This window comes from Temnothorax longispinosus, chromosome 4 (assembly GCF_030848805.1).
Source record: "Temnothorax longispinosus isolate EJ_2023e chromosome 4, Tlon_JGU_v1, whole genome shotgun sequence".
In the NCBI taxonomy this organism is placed as follows: Eukaryota; Metazoa; Arthropoda; class Insecta; order Hymenoptera; family Formicidae; genus Temnothorax; species Temnothorax longispinosus.
In genome coordinates this window covers 5,392,585-5,412,047 of record NC_092361.1, presented here as the reverse complement: position 1 = coordinate 5,412,047, position 19,463 = coordinate 5,392,585, and the positions used below count along the sequence as shown (strand labels likewise).

General features: G+C 39.4%; 1 protein-coding gene across 6 annotated transcripts in view; it reads right to left on the bottom strand.

Annotated features, from left to right (window-relative positions):
- Positions 1–19,463, bottom strand: part of LOC139811628 (uncharacterized) — a 227,368-nt gene that overhangs the window by 41,946 nt on the left and 165,959 nt on the right. For all 6 annotated transcript variants that reach the window (XM_071775935.1, XM_071775932.1, XM_071775938.1 and 3 more), the window contains exons 5-9: positions 18,599–18,779; positions 12,240–12,384; positions 10,401–11,352; positions 8,234–9,432; positions 5,865–6,146 (exon numbers count right to left, since the gene is read on the bottom strand). In XM_071775935.1, the coding sequence (XP_071632036.1) occupies positions 5,865–6,146; positions 8,234–9,432; positions 10,401–11,352; positions 12,240–12,384; positions 18,599–18,779 (2,759 nt within the window). The remainder of the gene's footprint in view (positions 1–5,864; positions 6,147–8,233; positions 9,433–10,400; positions 11,353–12,239; positions 12,385–18,598; positions 18,780–19,463) is intronic.

Below are 19,463 nucleotides of genomic sequence, written 5' to 3'. Positions count from 1 at the left end.
CTCTGCTCCTCTCCTCCCCCTCCCTCCGGAAAGGGGAGCCATCCCTCTTTTATCCACTCGCAGCCTCCCAACGGTCCACGGGAAGGACAAGACAATGCGCACGCGACGCACAACGGCGCGGAAAGAACCGTTCTCTCCACGTTTTCATTCCCCGCTTTTTCCAAGAGGTGTCTGTCGCAAGGGAGAGGGTCCAACATATTCGGAAAGATTGGGTCCCGAACGAAGGAAAACCGCATTGTCTCGCGATGCACACCGATAACTGTGTAATCAACACATCAATGTGTCTGATGACTTGTATGGCATCATCGATTTGTAATCCGATTTGTAAACATGGATTAACGCGCGATAACGAACATTTCAACCAGAATTCATCAAGATCATGTTTTTATACAGGGTGTTTCCTAAGTAAGTACAAAAAATTGAAGGGGATATTCCGTGGCTTATTTTAGGAAGAAAATATATGCCATAAATATATATGCTCTAAACTGTTTCGTTTTCAAAATACGGAGTGTCAAAGACGTACGTCCCTGGTGGATCTAAAAATGTTTCATTGGTACTGGAAAATAGTTCTTAACACCACATGTACGCATACCAAATTTGAATAAAAAAATATCTTTAAATGTTTTCCAGATTTTCGAAATTTTCATATTTTTTTCGCAACTTTCACACCCTGTATTTTGAAAACGAAGCAGTTTAGGGCATATGTTTATAGGACCTTTTCTTTCTAAAATAAGCTACGAAATAAGTAATTTCCCCCCAATTTTTTGTACTTACTTAGAAACCACTCTGTATATTATTTCACATTTATTATACACTTATTCATGTATTATTTTACTTACACACTTTTCGCATTACTCATATACTTTCTCATATATTATTAAAAAGTGCGAGTCACATCTGGTACACAGAAATTCTTTCCCGCCGCGAGCAATGCCCGAGGAAGACACCGCCGTCGTGAACGTTACATGGATAATGCTTGTCCACCGGAATGATAATGCCGGTGAACCAGCCAACAAAATGAGAGAAAATTAGTGCGGAGGTCGCGGAAGAGGACTGCACTTATTTCCCAGAAGCGTAGTTTCTCGTTTCGTGATCTACGGTGAACGTGGAAGAGCCATCTCGTTCGCCCTTTATATTTCCCGTCATCCTGCCTTTGATCTAGTCTCCGGTGCAAAGTATTCCACTCCCTTCGCGTTCATTTCCGGTGTTACAAGAAGTGACGCGTATCGTCCGAGCGATCCTCAAAGACCGATTCGAGACTATTGGACGATGTGCAAGATAGATCGTCTCAAGGATATCGATGTCGAAGCGAGCTGTCGTTATTGTTTCAAGGGGATAAGCGAAATACCTGATTCTAGTTCGGTAACGTTATACTTTAATTCTCTCTCTTTGGAATTATTCTATTGAATCTTTTAAGGAAGACATCGGAAGAGACCGTTGATTCTATTCCCTCTTCTCTTTTGAAAAGGGCATGTCATCAGTACTCGAATCTATCGAAATATTGTTGTCGCTTTTCCGCGATGCCGATTGGTTCTCTTGTTGCGCTTATGTCATGAGTGGCTGTCATGACATATTTTGACAGTTGTGTGGTTAATAGTGTAATAGTAACAGTGAAATATATTAAAAATAAATAATGCGCGCGTAACGCGCGTCCGTGATGTCTAGTTTATTAAAATTTTACAGAGAGATTAAATTTTCCCTTATTTTTTGCCATTATTTTTATAAACTTTACATATTATGTAGATAGACATATATAAGATATAAAAATGCTAATAAAATTTGTGAAATTAATATGCAAAGAGAAACACAGATATATTATATTATTTATACCTACTTAAGAATAATCTGTTATCAGTTTAACTCTAGCTCGCCATAATACGGTCCAGTGGACTGCTGAACGTTTTTCTGTTTTCACATAATAACATAATTTTCTAGTTTCGTTATAATAAGTTCGGTTTGAATTCAAATTATTTTCTTGACCTAATATTATCATAAACATCTGATTCAGCGTCTGTATTTCCAATTTCTACAGTACAAGCTTAAAAATATTAATTAGAATAAAAATGACAATGCGACAAAGTCGAGCGGTCTCACGGACCAGAGTGTGACGAATTAAGGACTCGAAAATAAGTGTGGCTAGCTAGGGTTAATATTTGATAAGTATATTAGCCCTGTAAAAAACTCGAAAAATAAAAATTGATTATTTCTTGGAGCCTTTCCTGTTTAATTCTGCTTTCAATAATACTCTATCACGTCGCAATTTCGAGAAGATTGAAATTTTAAATTCATAAAAGAGAACTACTTCGACTTAACAGATCATTTTAAATTGCAAAATTATACAGTTTGAAAAAACTTTTGTTGAATTATGTTATTATCGAATATAAGAGACCAAAAAATATAAAACAGTGTATAGTATAATGACATATAAAATAATACCGATGTATTTAGATAATAAAATAATAAGATACATCAATGATGCATGTATGATAAATTATATATTATATAATAAAATCATGTATTATTTGCACATACGATTATACAATATAATTAAAATTAATCATCTGTCCTGTGCAAATTCCACAATATTGTAAATTATCCTAGTTTAGTCAAAATGTCGAATTTAATATGTTATTACCGTGCGATGTGACGCATCTATTTATATCGGATATTCGAAAAGCTCTGCGACACCGAGTTCTGCATACGAATAAATCGGATGGAGTTCTGAAAACGCTGCACCTCCGATTTCGATGAAACTTTGTGAAAAGCTTTATTTCGGCTAAACTAAATAATTACCACACTTACCATTTTTTTAACTATTTTATCTTAAAAAAATGGCTTTCTTGTAGGAGTCGCCAAAATTCGTTTTAAGGGCTTTCATTTTAATCCAAAATGAAACTTTTTACAGACTTTTTTCTTCGAAATCGGAGGTGGACCGTTTTCGGAACTTTATCCATTTATGCTAGCTAAACGTTGCACTTAACACGGAAATTGCTTCGGAACACAATGGAAATACATCATACCGTTTTGTTACGGCAATATGAGAAATTTCAGCCAGTTTGTTTATTGCGAAAGGCAGTTTTTTGTTTCCTCCGTATATATTTACTCTATGCTCTCTTACATCTCTTCCTTCTTCCACCAGTGTGTTGGATACTATTCGAGCATTCTGAGTTCTCGTATGATAGCGAGGGTTTAAACCGTTTTAAAATTGACCTCCGAGTGTTTATGAGTACAATCGTAGATAGAAAATTACATGCTGTAACAACGCACCTAACAATTTTTACATATACGGCTATACAATTTGCTTTTATTTATATTTTCGTTTTTCTCATAGGCTACATTAAAATCGTATAAAATGAGAAAAAGTACTATAAATCAAAAGCTGAATTCAAAGCAATAATAAAACATTGGTTCAAAAAGACGAAAATTAGCCACCGCAAAACGTTATGGATTCCATCATTTGAGAGACTACGTTAAAAAGAAAAATGCAAATGTTCAGATAAAGAAATATATGAGTATACAATTTTAACAATATAGAAAGAGTTACAAATATTGAAACATTTTGAAACATTGTCAATTACAAACATTTACAAATTATAAATTTTATTCAATAAGTTAAATATAGATTCTAATAAGAAGATAGGGCTATGTTATTTTCGGTCGGGCTGCTTCATTGTAGCCTAATAATATTTGTGTGAATTTTTATATTTTTTGCACTCAAACTGTGTGCTGATGATTTGTCGATCTTGAAATACAATATTATTCATTGAAATAATAATATACTTTCAATATACGTTTAACGTACCTACTTAAATCGATAATCGATTTAACTTTCTGATGCTAATAAGCACCCATTTAAAATCACTATAAGGAATTTATTATGAAAAATATAATTCCAGTCAAGAAAGACGCTCGTCACAGATTAGAAGGATGTTTAGGTTCAAACCCTGACTGGGATGATATTTTTCGCTTATAAATTCTTTGTAATGCTTAAAAATGGATGCTTATCAAGAAGTTAAGTCGATTTAAGTACGTTAAATATATACTGTTCCAATAAATAACTATGTTTCAAGACCGTCAAACAATCAGCGCGCAATTTGAGTGAAAAAAGTATAAAAATTTACACAAATGTATTTTTTATTAAACTACAATGAACCAATCCAATTAAAGATAGTATCTATTTACTTGTATAAGAATCACTTATCGATCAATGTTTCATTTGTTATCAATGTAAATGTAGATTCGTGCCAGAGTTCATCTGGCAAAGAAATAAATCTTATCCAAAAATATAGAGTCATATTCAAGAAAGACAGAGATGTAAGTGGCAAAAATGGTTGATATTATTCAAAAGAAAATACGAGAAAGAGAAGATAAAATTTCAAATTTCTCGCTTGAGTGCGGAAGAGGATTATCCTTAAGCATCAACGAGCAAACTCAACCATCGTTATTGTTTGATAAAGAACAGATTTGCGAGTTACCCAAGTAATTTCAAAGTTTTGCCGCAAATTCTGATCCGTCACAAATTTATAATGTTGACATTGAATCGTTAGAAAAAGAAGGATAAAACGTTATTTCAGAAGACTGCAAGTTCTTCAATCCTATAAATAACTATTTGTGAAGAATATTTGAGAGTGAAAAAAAGATCAACATTCTAAACATTACTAAAAGTGTAAAGTGTCTTTAAATATTCCAGCTTTAATAAAAGTAATAAAGACTAATTAATCTATTTAATGTTCATTTTTGCTTCATTTAATCGAAATTTGCAAAAAGCTACAAGGTTCCATTGAGGCATATTCTGACCGAATCCAGCCAATGCATTTTCGAAGATTAGAGTTTAATCTATATATGTAAATGTAATTCCTTTCAAAAACCAGTAAACGAAGTTCGGAAGTCAGTAGTCGAAAATGAAGACTATATGTTGTCAATACTTATAATGTACATTAAAATTAATTCGCAAATATCAGGACGTGAAATATCTAGAGAATGTGGTGTTTCGATCACTCCATCGCATTTTATAAATTCGGAATTTTCACGCATTTTGACTTTTTGGACGCAAATTAGATCCTGCAGATGAAATATGACGGATAAATTACTGTCAATATTACTTAAGTTGAAAAGGATGAAAATTCAAATTTTACGGGCAGACGAGGAAATATTTACTAAGTGAGACGTTTAATCATAACGAGCATATTTGGATTATACAAAATCCACATCTACGACGAGAACTCAAACAGTCAAATTAGATACAGTGTTAATGTCTTTTTTTTTGCAACTGAATAATCTTATTTCTTTGCACATTAACTTAAACGGGCAAAGATACCGATACTTTCTAGAATTTTGATATATTTTTTTGAATTGACTTATCAATTCTTTTACATGATTCCAATATTCTCTTATTCGCCAAAGAAATAAAATACTTGCAGCAAGAGAGTCTACCGGCACGTAATTCCCCAATCGCAATAAGATATTTAAGTGAAAAATGCCTTAATAATTGAGCTGGTGGATACGAGAATACATTGGTCATCACGATCATCGGGTTTGACTTTTTTTTTGGGAGATTTAAGAAAAAATAGGGTGTATTCACGCCCATCCGCAATATTCAAGAAAAATTAGTGAAATGTCAAAAAGATTCAAAATAACGAAAAGGCAAATAAACAATAAAGTAAAAAACTGTTATCAAAACTCTAAAATAAAAAAGTATCTGGAAGGCATACGTATTACTATACGTTATTAATATTTCGCTATACGTATAAATAGTTACATGAGATGTTGGCATGTAAGACAAAGTAAGAAAAACGCGACTGTTAACGCCCCCGTCGGGAGGCCAGAGGGCTACGTTCCCGGCTGAATATTTCACACGAACTCACCTCTCGCCTGGAATTATTGGTGGTCGGTGTGCGTCTTCCCCTGGCAAAGCCGGCGTCCATGGACCTGGTGTTCAAGGAAGCCTGCTCCTTCGGGTCGATGACCGGCGGGATACGATGGGGTGGCACCCTCGGCCTGTACTCCACGGTCCGGCTGCTGCTGTGACTCTTGGACTTCGGTGGCGTCATCACGGCGCTCTGGCCAACGTCCGAGCAGCTTTCCTCGTCAGCTTCCTCGACGGGCGAGGGCGGCAACGGCGGGAACTCCATCACGTCGACACTCACCTGCCAAAGTACAGTGCAACTGCAGTTCAGAAGCGAAGAGCGGTTCAAGAAGATAGTAACGAAATCGAGAGGAAATCTTGTCAATTTCATTCAGCGAATGGACTCGTTCCACACGGAAACTCGCACCCTCTCACAATGTAATCGTGCAACGTTCGGATTTTATTCTATTCCCGAAAAGGAAAACGAGTTTACGCGAAGTCAATCTATCTCTGAATCTAAGTATCTAGTTGGCTTATCGATCTCGATTGCCAGATTTGCGCGAGCGATAAGTTTGAAAGATTAATTATTCAAATTAATGTTTCATTAAAACAAGCTCTATTTGGTGAACAAGATCACATTTAGCGTCAAAAAATGACAACAAATTACTCTCGCTCTTGTGCTAAAAAAGTTCTTTTTTTTTTGTTGAACAGTATTATTGCCTGGCAGCGTTTCTTACTTTCTACTAAATGTCTAACATGTGGATGATAACTGACATATCGTTTTTATTTGGTAACACAGTTGCTTTCGAATTAAACTTTCCATCTAGGAATTTATGCCTAAAATGATGATTTATAAGTGAATATCATCAATATCATATTGCTCCAATTTTAAATAATCATTTGTTTCAGCTCATGCTTATCTTTTTAACCATGTTTTACGAACAATCGTATGTTACGATTTTATGTTAAATAATAGCATAAGAGTATATTTAATAATTAATCAATCAAACCATATAAAGTTTTGGATAGCTTAAGACAATAATATGTGAGCAATCGACCGTATACTTTTGCGTGACCGATGACCGTATCCATAGAAATACTATAACTGTATAACATCTCCATGCGGAAAGTTTCCAAATTGAAAAATTTAATCTCGCACAGCTTTTGTAAACATCAGAGTGAAAATGTGTGAAATAATCCGCTGTTTTCACATCACATGATAGGAACAAGCAAATCGCTTGCTCTAGCAATCTCGAAAATCGCTTCTACCTCCGATAGAATTGATTTTTCGAACGATGTTCATTCAGCATTTTTCACCCAGCCTACTGGCCACTACTATCTACTCTACAAGTCTTGAACCTTTTTTTCATAACGTCCTGTATACGCCTCGACGAACAATATTGCGAGATACATATGGTCGAGATTTAATTTCAGATTGACACGAGAAGCTTCTAAAGAGCTGGCGGATGCAAATTTTCAATGGAAACTAGCTTGACTCAGAACCTGTTAATCGATGAAGGACCCTCGATGGAGATATATGTATATGAATGGCCATTCACCTCGATGACTATTCAGTGAGTCTGTTAGATATTTTCACTAAAGCAATGGATCAACAGGAGGTAGTTCACGGCTCTGTATTCGAGGGATGCTTTCAACAGATCGAAGACAACGGTAACCAATTGATTGTGTTTATTACTTTTTTAGATTTTTAATTGAAACGTGTACATATCTCGAGAAATTACGATCGCGATTTATGTGCCCGCACTACGTTCAACGACCGTAACTTTACGAAAACTAAAATGTTAGGAAATTACTTAAAATGTTTCCAGTGAGAACTGAGCACAAGTCAAAGATACTAATAGATACGTGGTCTAACATTGGATGATACACGTTATGTGATAAAAAATTAAAAACTCTCGTTGGAGTTAATTACGTGGGAATAATCGGTAAAAAACGGATTCGCGTGCGGGAATCGGGCCGGACGCGCGGCGGTTCTCTCAGTACCTCCACATTTCATGACGAAAAATGCGGTCGTAGCGCGGCATCGCTAATGGAATCCTATATTATAGAGGTAATACTACCAATTTATAGACGGGAGCGGCCCTCTCCAGTCTCAGCTGCTCGGCGCCTTTTCACCATCGCGGCGCGCGCCCACCACGCGCCCGTGTATCTCCTCCCTTGCATTTTTCACGACGCAGATGCACCACGGCGATCCCATACCGTAAAGGCAAGACTCTCTATTTCCGATTCGTCTTTACGCGTCGGCATTTTAAGCGACGCGCGGCGCGTGCAAGGTAAACGCTTGGTCGACTCGCGTGACCGACATATTCGCGAAAATATTCGAGTTACGCGACCGAGTCGCGGAACTCCCCTGGATTCCACTCTTACCTGGAATTCCGGGTTCTTCGAGTCCTCCAGAATGGCGTCGATCACGTTCTCGATCTGCTTCTGATCGTTCTTATGGTTCTCGATACCATTCTGGCGCAGCCGCCTGCCGGACGAGTAGACGACGTCGCTGGCGCCGTTGAGTTTCCTCCGATCCGCGAAGTCCGCGTCCGAGCTGGCCTTGGACGTCTCGGAGTCGGAGCTGTATTGCTGCTGCTGCTGCCTGCCGCGCGTCTTGCCGTCGTAAGAGCTACCGTCGATCGTCACGGGTTTCCGACCGTCGTGGACCAGCGGGAATTCGCTCTCGAAGCTATTTCGCTTCGAGCTCTGCTTCAGGTCGCCGTTCCGCCAGCGTTTGCTCTCGCAGAAAGACTCGCTGTTCTTCACGTTCTCGATCTCCTTGATCGCGTCGCTCACCTTCTCCAGCTGTCGACGATTCTCCTTGAGCGCTTTCTTCACGATCTGATCCTCTATCAGCAAGTTCACCGGGATCTTAGAGGCCAGTCGCTCGTCGCTCACCGCGCTCGCAAGTTTCTTCTTCGTTGTCGTCTCGGCGAGCGCGCTGTTTGTCGACGACCTGCCAATGTCCAGATCCGCTAAGTTAGGCGCCGTTGGGATACCGTTGCAGTCTCTCGATCGGTCCAGACGGAGACCCATCTGATCGTCCTCGATCGGCGACGGCGGTAGTCGAGGTAGTTCGATGTTGTCGTGCTCCTTGTCCTTGTCCGAGATGTCGGACGCCTCCTCTTCTTCCACGGTGATCTCCAACTGGGCCCGATTGCTGGCGTCGTTGTTGATCGCCGGCATCGACACGACCCGGATGAGGTCCGGCGGCGGCACCGGGATCGCGAATTCCGCCGGCGGCTCGTCGAGACCCTCCAGCTTACCCTCCTTCAACAGGCTCTTGATGTTGTCGAAGGTACTCGAATATCGCTTCACATCCGACAATCGGCTCCCTTCCTCGCCGTTCTCAAAGGACAGACTCTTGGTCTTGGTCGGCGTCTTCGGCAAAACTTTGCGCTCCTTCTTGCGGCCGCGTCGTATGACGTAGGTGCCGTTTTTCGTAAGCTCCTGCGGCCGTATCTGATCTAGATCGTTCGTGGACGAGTCCGAGTACGGTGAGATCAGGTCGTCGTCGGTCGTCGACAGTCGCTGATCCTGCCAGTCGTCAAAATCGCGCAGCTTGGATGCGGAACCAACACCTGGAATATAATCAACCGTATCTCGTCCTGTCTTTCCTCTTTCCTACCTCCTGCTGCTCATTTTGCAAACCGGCAGATAGAATGAAATACAACAAATAAAGATAAAACTTGATAATTCATATTGTCTGAATTTGTTTAAAACTCGGACGGAAAAATAATTTTATTTATATTTTTATTTATATTTATCTCGAGTTTAGTGGGTTCAACAGCGATTTGCCAATACTTATAAAAAATTCTAAGTGCGTGAAAATTGAGGGAACACAAATTTTCTTCCAAAAGACGGATTCCTTTAATCATATAATATGCAATGCGTGCAAGTCAAAACTAACAACTCAAAAAAATAGCTTTTTGCAAACGCAAGGAAGAAAATAATCATTTTCCGTAGTTTTTTTTATAAGAAATACAATTCCAATCTCTTCAGAATATTTTATTATAATGAAATTTCGAAAAATTACAAATAAAGTCGTAAGAAAAATCTATTATAAAGTATTTTACCGGTTTCCTAAATTTGAAGTCAATTTCTGTAAGAACTTTTAACAATATTTAATGATAGAGATAATGTAACATTGTGTATATACATGTATATACATACATATATACATACACATACAGTGTCTATAAAATCTGTCCCCACCCCTTATATTTTGGCTGTAAATAGTGAAAACCCGCGAAATACGTGGGGAGCAGGCACACCCAACCCCTTTACATGAGTAGCTCCTCGAAATGATCGAAGACGTATTTCGCAATTTTTCATAATTTTGAACCGTTTCCGAAATATAAGGGGTGGAGACAAACTTTGTAGACACTCTGTATATGTATATACAGTGTCTGGTAATAAGTGTCACACCTACAGAGGGTAGGTAGAGCGGATTTTAAATTGAATAGAAAAGTTCTGCACCGTTTTGCAATTATGACAATAAATAATGATATTATCATATTTGCAGGAAAGGTGCAGGAAAGGCACTTACTTGACACATCACTGCTCTTTCGTCGTCTCCTGCCGACAACCTTGGTGCTGCCGGGCGCGTATAGAGGATCGTCCTCCAGAGAGACCTCCCACGCGATGGAGTGTCTCTTGCTGATGGGCGGCGGTGGTGGCAGTAGCTCCTCCAGGGAGTCGTCGGAAAAGCGCTCCTCCTCGGATTGCGTCCTAAAGTCGGCCGAGTTTCGCGCGGAGAAGTCGGAATTACGTGTGGAGAACAGGTCGGAGTAGTGCTCCTCGGAACAACGGTCGGACGTGGGCGCTGAGAAGCGCTCGCTCGAATCCGCGCGCGGCAGCGCGAACGAAACGAAGTCGAGATTGCGTATGGAAAACGGCTCGGAGGTCGGCACGGAAACGTGATCGTTCGAGCTCGCGCTCGCCACCGCGATCGAGAAGTCCGAGTGGAAGCGCTCGTTCGACGTGGAGTTGGCGCGCGAGAAGTCCGACGAGTCGCAATTGGCCCGCATGGAGAATCGCTCGACGCTGACCGAGCTGGAACGCGGTATCGACGACCGACTCTCGGACTCGGAATTTCTCGAGAACCGGCCCTCGCTCGAGTCCGAGTCGTTGCGACTGCGTCGCGTCGACTCCTTGTCCGATCGGTTCATCAGCAGACGGTCTTCCACGCTGCTCGACTTCATAATCTCGTTCTGCTGGCGTTGCGGCTTCCTCAGGTGATGGCCGGCGCGATCGGGGCTGCTCTGCCGCTGGCGACCGTTACTTCCGTCCTCCAGGCAGTCCTCCGAGGAACGGCGACGCACTTCCCGGTGCTTCTCCACCGCGCTCGGATTCGTACGCGGCGGAATCCAGTTGAAGGACACCTTGCCATCGTACGGCAAACTGGCGAATTTGCTGGGCGGACTGGGTGGTTGGGCCAACCGCAACGATTCCACGGTTCCGTTCTCCCAGCCGTACGGCCGCTGGTGGCGAGTTTTTGGCTATCGAAATTTAACAAGTCACGACAGGCTGCCCCGAAAATCCACGGAAATATTTTCGAAATCAAATCTCTCACGTTAAGATTTCGTTTAAGTAAAACGTGCAGAAAATTAAGTGAGATACAGAAGTCCGTTATTTATTGAGATACATAATTACTGCGAAGCGAACTTTATTTCTTAGGCCGGTATTCATAGTCGGATCTTATATATGTAAGATCGTCTTATAAGTCTGGTCAAAGGCAGTCTTAAGATTTCGTTCAGCCAATCAAATGGCAGTATTAGCAACTTAAAACGTTACTTAAGACGGTCTTGAAATAAGATCTGACTGTGAATACCGGCCTTAGAGTCTTTAACGAAGTAATTTTACTCACACTTAAGCGAACAATAAGAATTCCTTATTTAAAAGGTAAGCGTAAAAGCCATTTGTCTTTTTAATCGCTCATAATTGCGAAACTATCGACGCTTCGACGTTTTCATCGCGACAATCTCAGGTTCAAATTGCCTCAAGAGTTAAAGAAACCTGGGACACCCTCTACTAATATACATCACAATTCGCCCGTGATAAAACGATTGAGGCGTCTTCTATACAATTATACCTGTAAAGTACGAACCTCGATGGAATCACGGGGGAATCTTCAATAGCTCATAGATCGGAGCTTCGCTCGAATCGGGCTTATCAAGCGCGGTAGTTTCGACTTTACGCGGTCGACTCGTAAACCGGTATCGTTACGACGAACGCCGACGAGAAAGTCGCGAGATTACGAGCGCCCGGGTGCCAATCTATGTTACGTACTACGTTGCAATCCGGCTTGTTGTAAGCAAGCCGAGTTTACCGGCGGCCATCGAAGGGGAGAAAAACGAAAGAAGAGAGAAAACGAAAAGATACTCACGAGAGTAGTCTGTGTGGTAACCGCGTTCCCGTGACGCATGCTATCCTCCACGGCGACCATCCACTGCTGCCGGCCGTTGACGTTATTTCGTCGCTCTGAAGCCTGGCCCACGACATTCCTCTTTGACGAGTTTCCTGGCGAAACCCTGGCCGACAAACGAAGCGAAAATGAATGGGATTAAGGCGCGGATATATCGAATCTAGTTGAATTTAGCGCCCTGTGTCAGTTTTCATCTCATTTTACCGCCCTCAATGGGATTTGCAAACGGGTACGGCGTACGTGTGTTATAAAATAGACGATGATGAATATGTTTCCGATACTTCTGACACGTAATAGGATGAACATCGTAAAATATCGGGGTAAATTTGATCAGTTTGTTAAGTGTTAAAACGTTGATGAAATATTGATACGACTGATATTTTTAACATTATTTTTTCGATACCGCTACATATCATTTTAACAACATATTTGTTTTAAAAAAAGTTTTTTCTTAATTTACAGTTAAACGTAAGAAAGTGTTTTTAACTACATGATTACTATACGTATAAGTAAAATTAAATAGAAAGTATATAAAAAATTCTTGCAAAAAGTTTTGATGTTATAGAAAGTAAATGATAAATAAAACAATGAGAAAAGAAATAAAAAAAGTAAGTTAAAGAAAAGAATAATCATATAAAAATATCACATAAAAATCTTTACAAAATTTAAAAAAATCTAAATTCTTTAAAATTTAGGTTTCTATCATATTCATTTCATTTTGAATTTGTTCGTTTTAAAATCAGATTTACATTCCGTTACCTGGAAATCCCTTAACCCTTAGCTGGCACACTTCACCAGAATCACATAGCTGGCACACTGGGGGCCCGTTTCAGACCCCACTAAAATGCTTGCTCCGATATCAAATCGTGTGAATAAAACGCGTCTCGAGCGCGAAAATTGCGATTTTTTTCAAGTGACGCACGCAACGCTTGCAAAACGTGAATCTTTGCAAAACAAGCGTGACAATGCATCATCAAGGTATCGCGTAGGTCGTTTATAGCTCTACGGAGGGAGTCAAGTTTTTAACCCTCTTTCAAATATTCCCAAAGTTATCAAGTTGCCGAAGAAAAATGCGTAAATTTTGACAACCTGTGCTGCCGAATAACGAAGTCATGGAAGCATCGAAGAAGAATAAGGGAACTTTCGGAAAGGAAATAAATCTGGCAGAAATTTATCTTCACTGTTACGACGAACAAAATCGATCCATTTGCGTTTTTCTTTCGAAAGCTAAGGTTGTTGTCAGATTCGACCAACAGCGTTGAATGTGTGGAAACGAAATTTGGATTAAAGAAATATGCGATATATTTTAAATAAACCGCGAACTAAACAATTTTTGCAATTTAGGTAAAAAATATTACTAATAAACTTATATTAATGAAATTATAGTTTTTTGTGGTAAAAGCGTCATGTAAAAACAAAATATTTAAAAAATAATATCGTTGTTTGTGTAGTTATTTTTAACATCAATCAATCCGCGGACTTATCGCGGTCCAAGCTGAACGAACTATTAGATGAAAATTATATGGTTTTCTTCATGAATGGTTCGATAATAATCTGTTATTTATATCTAAATTAGGTACAGTTTTACTTATAATTTTTTTGTTATATTTGCGATAACGCTGCTCAGTCAGTCTTTGACGTTCTTTATTTTTAAGCAGGCAAATTATATAGGAATAAATTAAATCACACAATTTATACATACAAATTTTCGATATTCGTGGGCTTTTCGCATTGTGTCTCAATCGTGCCATCGATCGTTTGACTCGAGAAGAAAAGAGTATAATACACGTCGACATTAAAAAGCAAACCTGATCGATTTCCATTTGATCATCGTTGCTCGATAAGCACCGCCTTCCTTGGCAATCCGCATAGAAATGCGATCCATCGCGTTATTTAAGAGCCCTTTTGTTGATATTTGCGACTCGGATGTTTAACTTCCGCGAAATATGATCATTTGTAAACGAAACTACATATTGCCGTATAATTTCCGGTGAATCCAGCAGTTCCATTATGTTTCATTATCTCAGTTATGATAATTAACGTGAGCCCCGACTAATTTATAAATAGAACTACTTCAGCACGGAGATACGATAGATATATTTATGTACCTAATTAATCTAATATACAAGGCAAAATAATACTGTTGACGTAATGTTGCATGATCGCGAGATACGAAGGAAAGTGATTTATAAAAAAAGAAAACAAAGCTTCCTCTATGAGGAAGCAAAAAGACAAACAAACGGTTCGCGGGAAGAGTAAGCTTGCCAGTCGCTATGCAAGTTTCCGCGGATACTTTCCGCTGCGAGAAAACGAAAGCCTCTTTCGCGCGTAACAAGTTTACCGCCGTGCGGCGCGCAAAGGAAGAGTCACGCTGATTTTCATTTTGCGTCAACGACGGCGAGAACGACAACGGTTGCGACGAGAGGAACGTTTTGTCAGAATGATGGCCACTCTACAGAGAGGAGGTTTTTCGATGGAAGGCGCAATCTGCATCTCGAGAACGGCGGAAAATGCTCGAATGCTCTTCGTAGACCGTGAAGGCGTTTCTCTCTCACGATAGAACGGGTAATAGGCATGAAACGTGGTGATTAGGATCGACAAGTACAACGAGGACGTTGCGGCTGCCGTCGATGGCTTAAGGACTCGAGGGCCGCGGCTAACAAGGACAGCTGTGGATTCGATCGTCCTAGAATCGGAAAATCTTTGAATATCTCGCTGCTGCAAAAGCTTTTATAAAGAAATTGCATACGAAGAATTAATTTAAACTGGACCAACCGTAACGTACTATTCGAACTCTTTCGTACTTTATATTGTGATACTAAATGATTACACTATTCGACATAAAACTGCACAAGAAGAAGGTAATCGTTTCGAAAAAAGTCTTTTGCTAAACAGTATTATTATGCTCGCATTATATGAGTAAGTATATAAGATAAAAGCGGGAATATTTGTCGAAGTAATACCACTCGGCTCTAATTTTAATTAAAAACGATTGCCAGCGCAAGAACAGGCATTTCATCTACACGGACCAGTGGGAAACAGAAAAAGAAGGCTGCGTTTGTTCGCTTGCGGTGAAACAAGTATCTGGAAAAATCTTCAAAACGCCATCGGTTTTTAATTATACGGCGAATTGAACAAACGAATCAACCATCGATGAAATCGGTTCGATAGTTTTCCAAAGGAACGAGCTTGCAGAATGGAAACTACGAAACTACGAAACTACGAAACTGCGCTCCCAGCACATCTCATCTTTGTCAAGGAGAAGACAATCAGAGTTGCGCGAAAATAGTACGAATATAGAAAGAGAGAGTTTAACTTCTGATCATCCGGGACTTGCGAGAGGGTTCTAGTCCTCTAGGCTTGTTTGAGGTAACGGCGAATGGAGTTGGCGAGGCACGGCGATGACGGGACTCCGGGCGAAAACGACACCTGTTCCTGATGAAACGAAAGTTACGTCCGGAACTAAACCTGAAGATATGAAAAAGTTCAGGAAGTCGTCGCGCGTGCGGCGGAAGAAGCGCGACGAAGAAACGCCGGCGCCGCCACCTTCTCATTACGGAAACGGAAGACCGTCCTCGGTCCCCCGAACGCGTTGAAACGCGGAAGAGGACCCGCAGGTACGAAGACGACGGACAGAAATTTAAATAGACGCGGGTCTTCCACGGGTCTTCGTGACCGACGAGGCCGAGTAACTCCGTGAGTTATCGTTGCCTGGTACGTGAGCGAAATTATTTACAGCCTTGTGAGTTTTTCGACGAGAAGCGTGACATTCCACGCACGATCTCACCCTTCTAAATGTCGAGAATATATTCTCGAATCTGTAAAAGCGCAATTTGTAAATTTTCGCATCGTTTAAAAATCGTCATGCAGTACTGCAGGGTTTAAGACGTCTTAAGGTGTTCTGGATAGTTAGTCAAAATGCTATACGAAGTTGATGAAAATTTAATATCATATTCTGTATTCTCTTTCGGGGCCAACAAATCGATTCACAATTTAGATAAATAGTTATCAATTTTTGAATATCCATTTTAGAAAAGGTATTACAGAGAAAAGTGTAACATTAAAAAACATTAAAAAATGCTACCAATATAATTAATATCGGTGTTTTTAATATTTCCTGCATACTTTTGCCACTTTTGGTTGGGACGGTGCCTCCAGAACATCCTTAATGTGAAGGATCTTCGAGTTTCGACAAATAAATCTTTCTATTTTTAATAATTTCTGATATCTGACGCTAAATATCTTAGCAATTGCATTTTGAATTAAGGTGTCAAGGATCCAATCTTTAGGTAAATCTTAAAAAGATCCATACATTTGATATTATAATATATTATTATTAATATAATAATATTATAACAAGAGACGTTGGTTTCTGATGACTGTAGTTTATCTGTTGATTGAACCATATCACGACCGGAATTGAATTAATGATATACAAAAAGACAGTAATAATATATAAAATAAAATGTAAATCGTCCGGCAACAAACATCAGTGACTTTCTTATTAATATATTAAAATTGTTCACTACGATTCTTTATTTCTTTTCATTCTTGTTATTAACTCGAGATCGCTCAATATTCCGCGCGGTTTGATTGGATCAATCGCAGTGAACGGTCCATGCGTTTGTCATTCCAGTTCCTTCACCCGTTTCTCAACTGTGTATCTTATTACCGGTTTTCTCACGTTACGTATCGTTCGCTCTACGGGTTGTCTATGCACTCCCGTTCGCTACGTGTCGCGTGTGATTTTACTCTTACGGTGCTCGAGTCATACGCGACATTACTGGTCTCGCTGCACGAATTACTGTCTCTGCGTTATCGTTTATCTCACGCGTTTTCTCACTAAGATATCAAAACTTTGTACACGCCTTTGTACGTGGATTTGAATTTCACCTCGTTATTGTACGTTGTACTGTGAAATTAACTCTGCGGCTTAACACTTAATCCGTTACTCTCCTCGTACTACAATTACGCTTTGTACCTCCCTTACAAATGCAGCGTGTATAGTGTGTGTGTTGCGCGGTATGAATCGAGAATTAAATGAAATCAGGTAGGTACGTTTATTGACAAACAAGATATAGAGGTAAAGTCTATGAAAATGTGAGACTTGTGAGACCAGGAAATGCAGTCAATCGACACTCCATTTCCAATCGATTCCTTTCCAGCAGATATGACGAAACTTATGCTTCTCAACTGCAGCTTTTTCAACGAAGAAATATATCAACAAGTGACATTTCTATTCGATTTTTATTTATTCAGAAAACTGCGATGCATTCAAAATTTCGCAATAAGTATTATACTAGGTAGCTCACTCTTCAAAATTTCAAAAAAATAAAATAATAGAGAATAAGATAAAAAATCAAAAAAGAATTATCGATTTAAATATTGGAGATGTGCGAATCAAGGATTTTTGATGTCGAATTGAATCAACAAAACTTCATCCAAATCGAAGCGAAGCGAATAAAATCGAATAAAATCGTTAAAATATAATTTTTAATTAACAATATAATTATAATTTAGATTAAATTTTGACACGCAGATAAGAGAGTAATTTGGTGTGGAATAATAATATTGATTATATAGAATAAATTCTTTTTAAGATAAAAACCTATTTAATATAAAACTAATAAAATATACTTTATTTAATGTCGTAGTAACTAAAACAATTAAGCGAAAGATCATAGATAAATTATAAAAAAATACTCTAATGTAGTATCCAATAACATTATTCAATTATATTCATAGAAATTAAGATAAGATAATATAGGTATAGTTTACTTTAGTATCAATACTCATAGCTTAGATACTATTTTTTTACGCATATTCAAACTTTTACTTACAATTTGATAGAGTCGCAGGACATGTCAAAAATTAGGAATAAACTTTTTGACTGCTATACTTAGCCGCTCAGTGAGCGGTTATGATACTGAATCCACTCATTAAATGCAGCTATTAATACAACCGTATTGTTTTGCTTATTAGCAAGGAATATAATTTTATAAAATTGACAATATACATATATCATTCGTGTTCAAACCATCTAAGTACGAAAAAAAATTTTTGAATAGTCCAGATTTGAATCATAGAATCGGGTGAGATTCGATTCGTATTCGAATAGTTTGCACACCTTTATTAGATATTCAATTGGGAAATAACTATGTGATAAAAGCATTATTAAATTTGTATTTTTTATACACAGGGATAATTTTTCTAGCATCGTATTTCCTACAATTTTTCCAGTAAATGAAATACACGATTGTAGCTGACAGATGAAAGCTTGAAAAAAATACATAGATGATCGATGCGTATTTTATACTTACATTGGCAAAAGAGTCGAGATGATACGTTCGGCCTCCTCCGGGGGCGGCGGGAATTCCTGCGTCGAGACACCCGCGGGATCCTGCGGCTCTGGACAATCCGGAACCGGACGTAATGCTACCAGCGCCATTTTCGCCTTCCGGCCATTCATGCTCATGTAACCGTCGTCCTCGGATTGGTGTCCTGCCGACATACGTTTTGCGATTACGGCAAATTTTCCAAATTTTATCCAGCAGTGCAGGATAAGGGAGGCGTTAGCGCGGAATGGGGTAAGGGGAGGGAGGATCCTCGCGAGACGCCAGGGCGAGAACGATTTAATCCACCGAACTTCCGAACTTATCCTAAACACAACGTCTCAATTACAATCCCTTTTCAAATAGTTTCCGAAATCGAAGCGGAATTGCATTACCTCCGTCGACGTTTGGTACTTTGGTGATCCTAGAAATACGTACGTTGCCGCAATAAAACATTGCAGACACTGATATCTCGAACTACCAAAAGCACTTCGCGGGAAGTAAATAGAAATTGATCGCTTCAGTCGTCTTTCCTCGCAGACTCTTCGTCCCTGTATCTTCATCTCGTCAAAATGCTCGCGTTAAAAACATAAAATTACGTTAGAAGCTAACGTTCTCCGCTGAAAAATGTTATCGCGATTAAAAGCGCGAGTATCGTAATACCGATTCTCCCTTTTCCGCGAGAGTGAAAAATCCCCCGTTAATTACCCACCATCGTTCGCATCAGGTGCACCGGCATATGGCGAGTGAGCCGCTGTCGATAGAATGCCGATTTGAAAATTTCGCGAACCGTGCACGAGAGAGAAAGAGAGCCCGGCTCTCTCTTTCTCTCTCCCCGCAAACGCGGCAATGT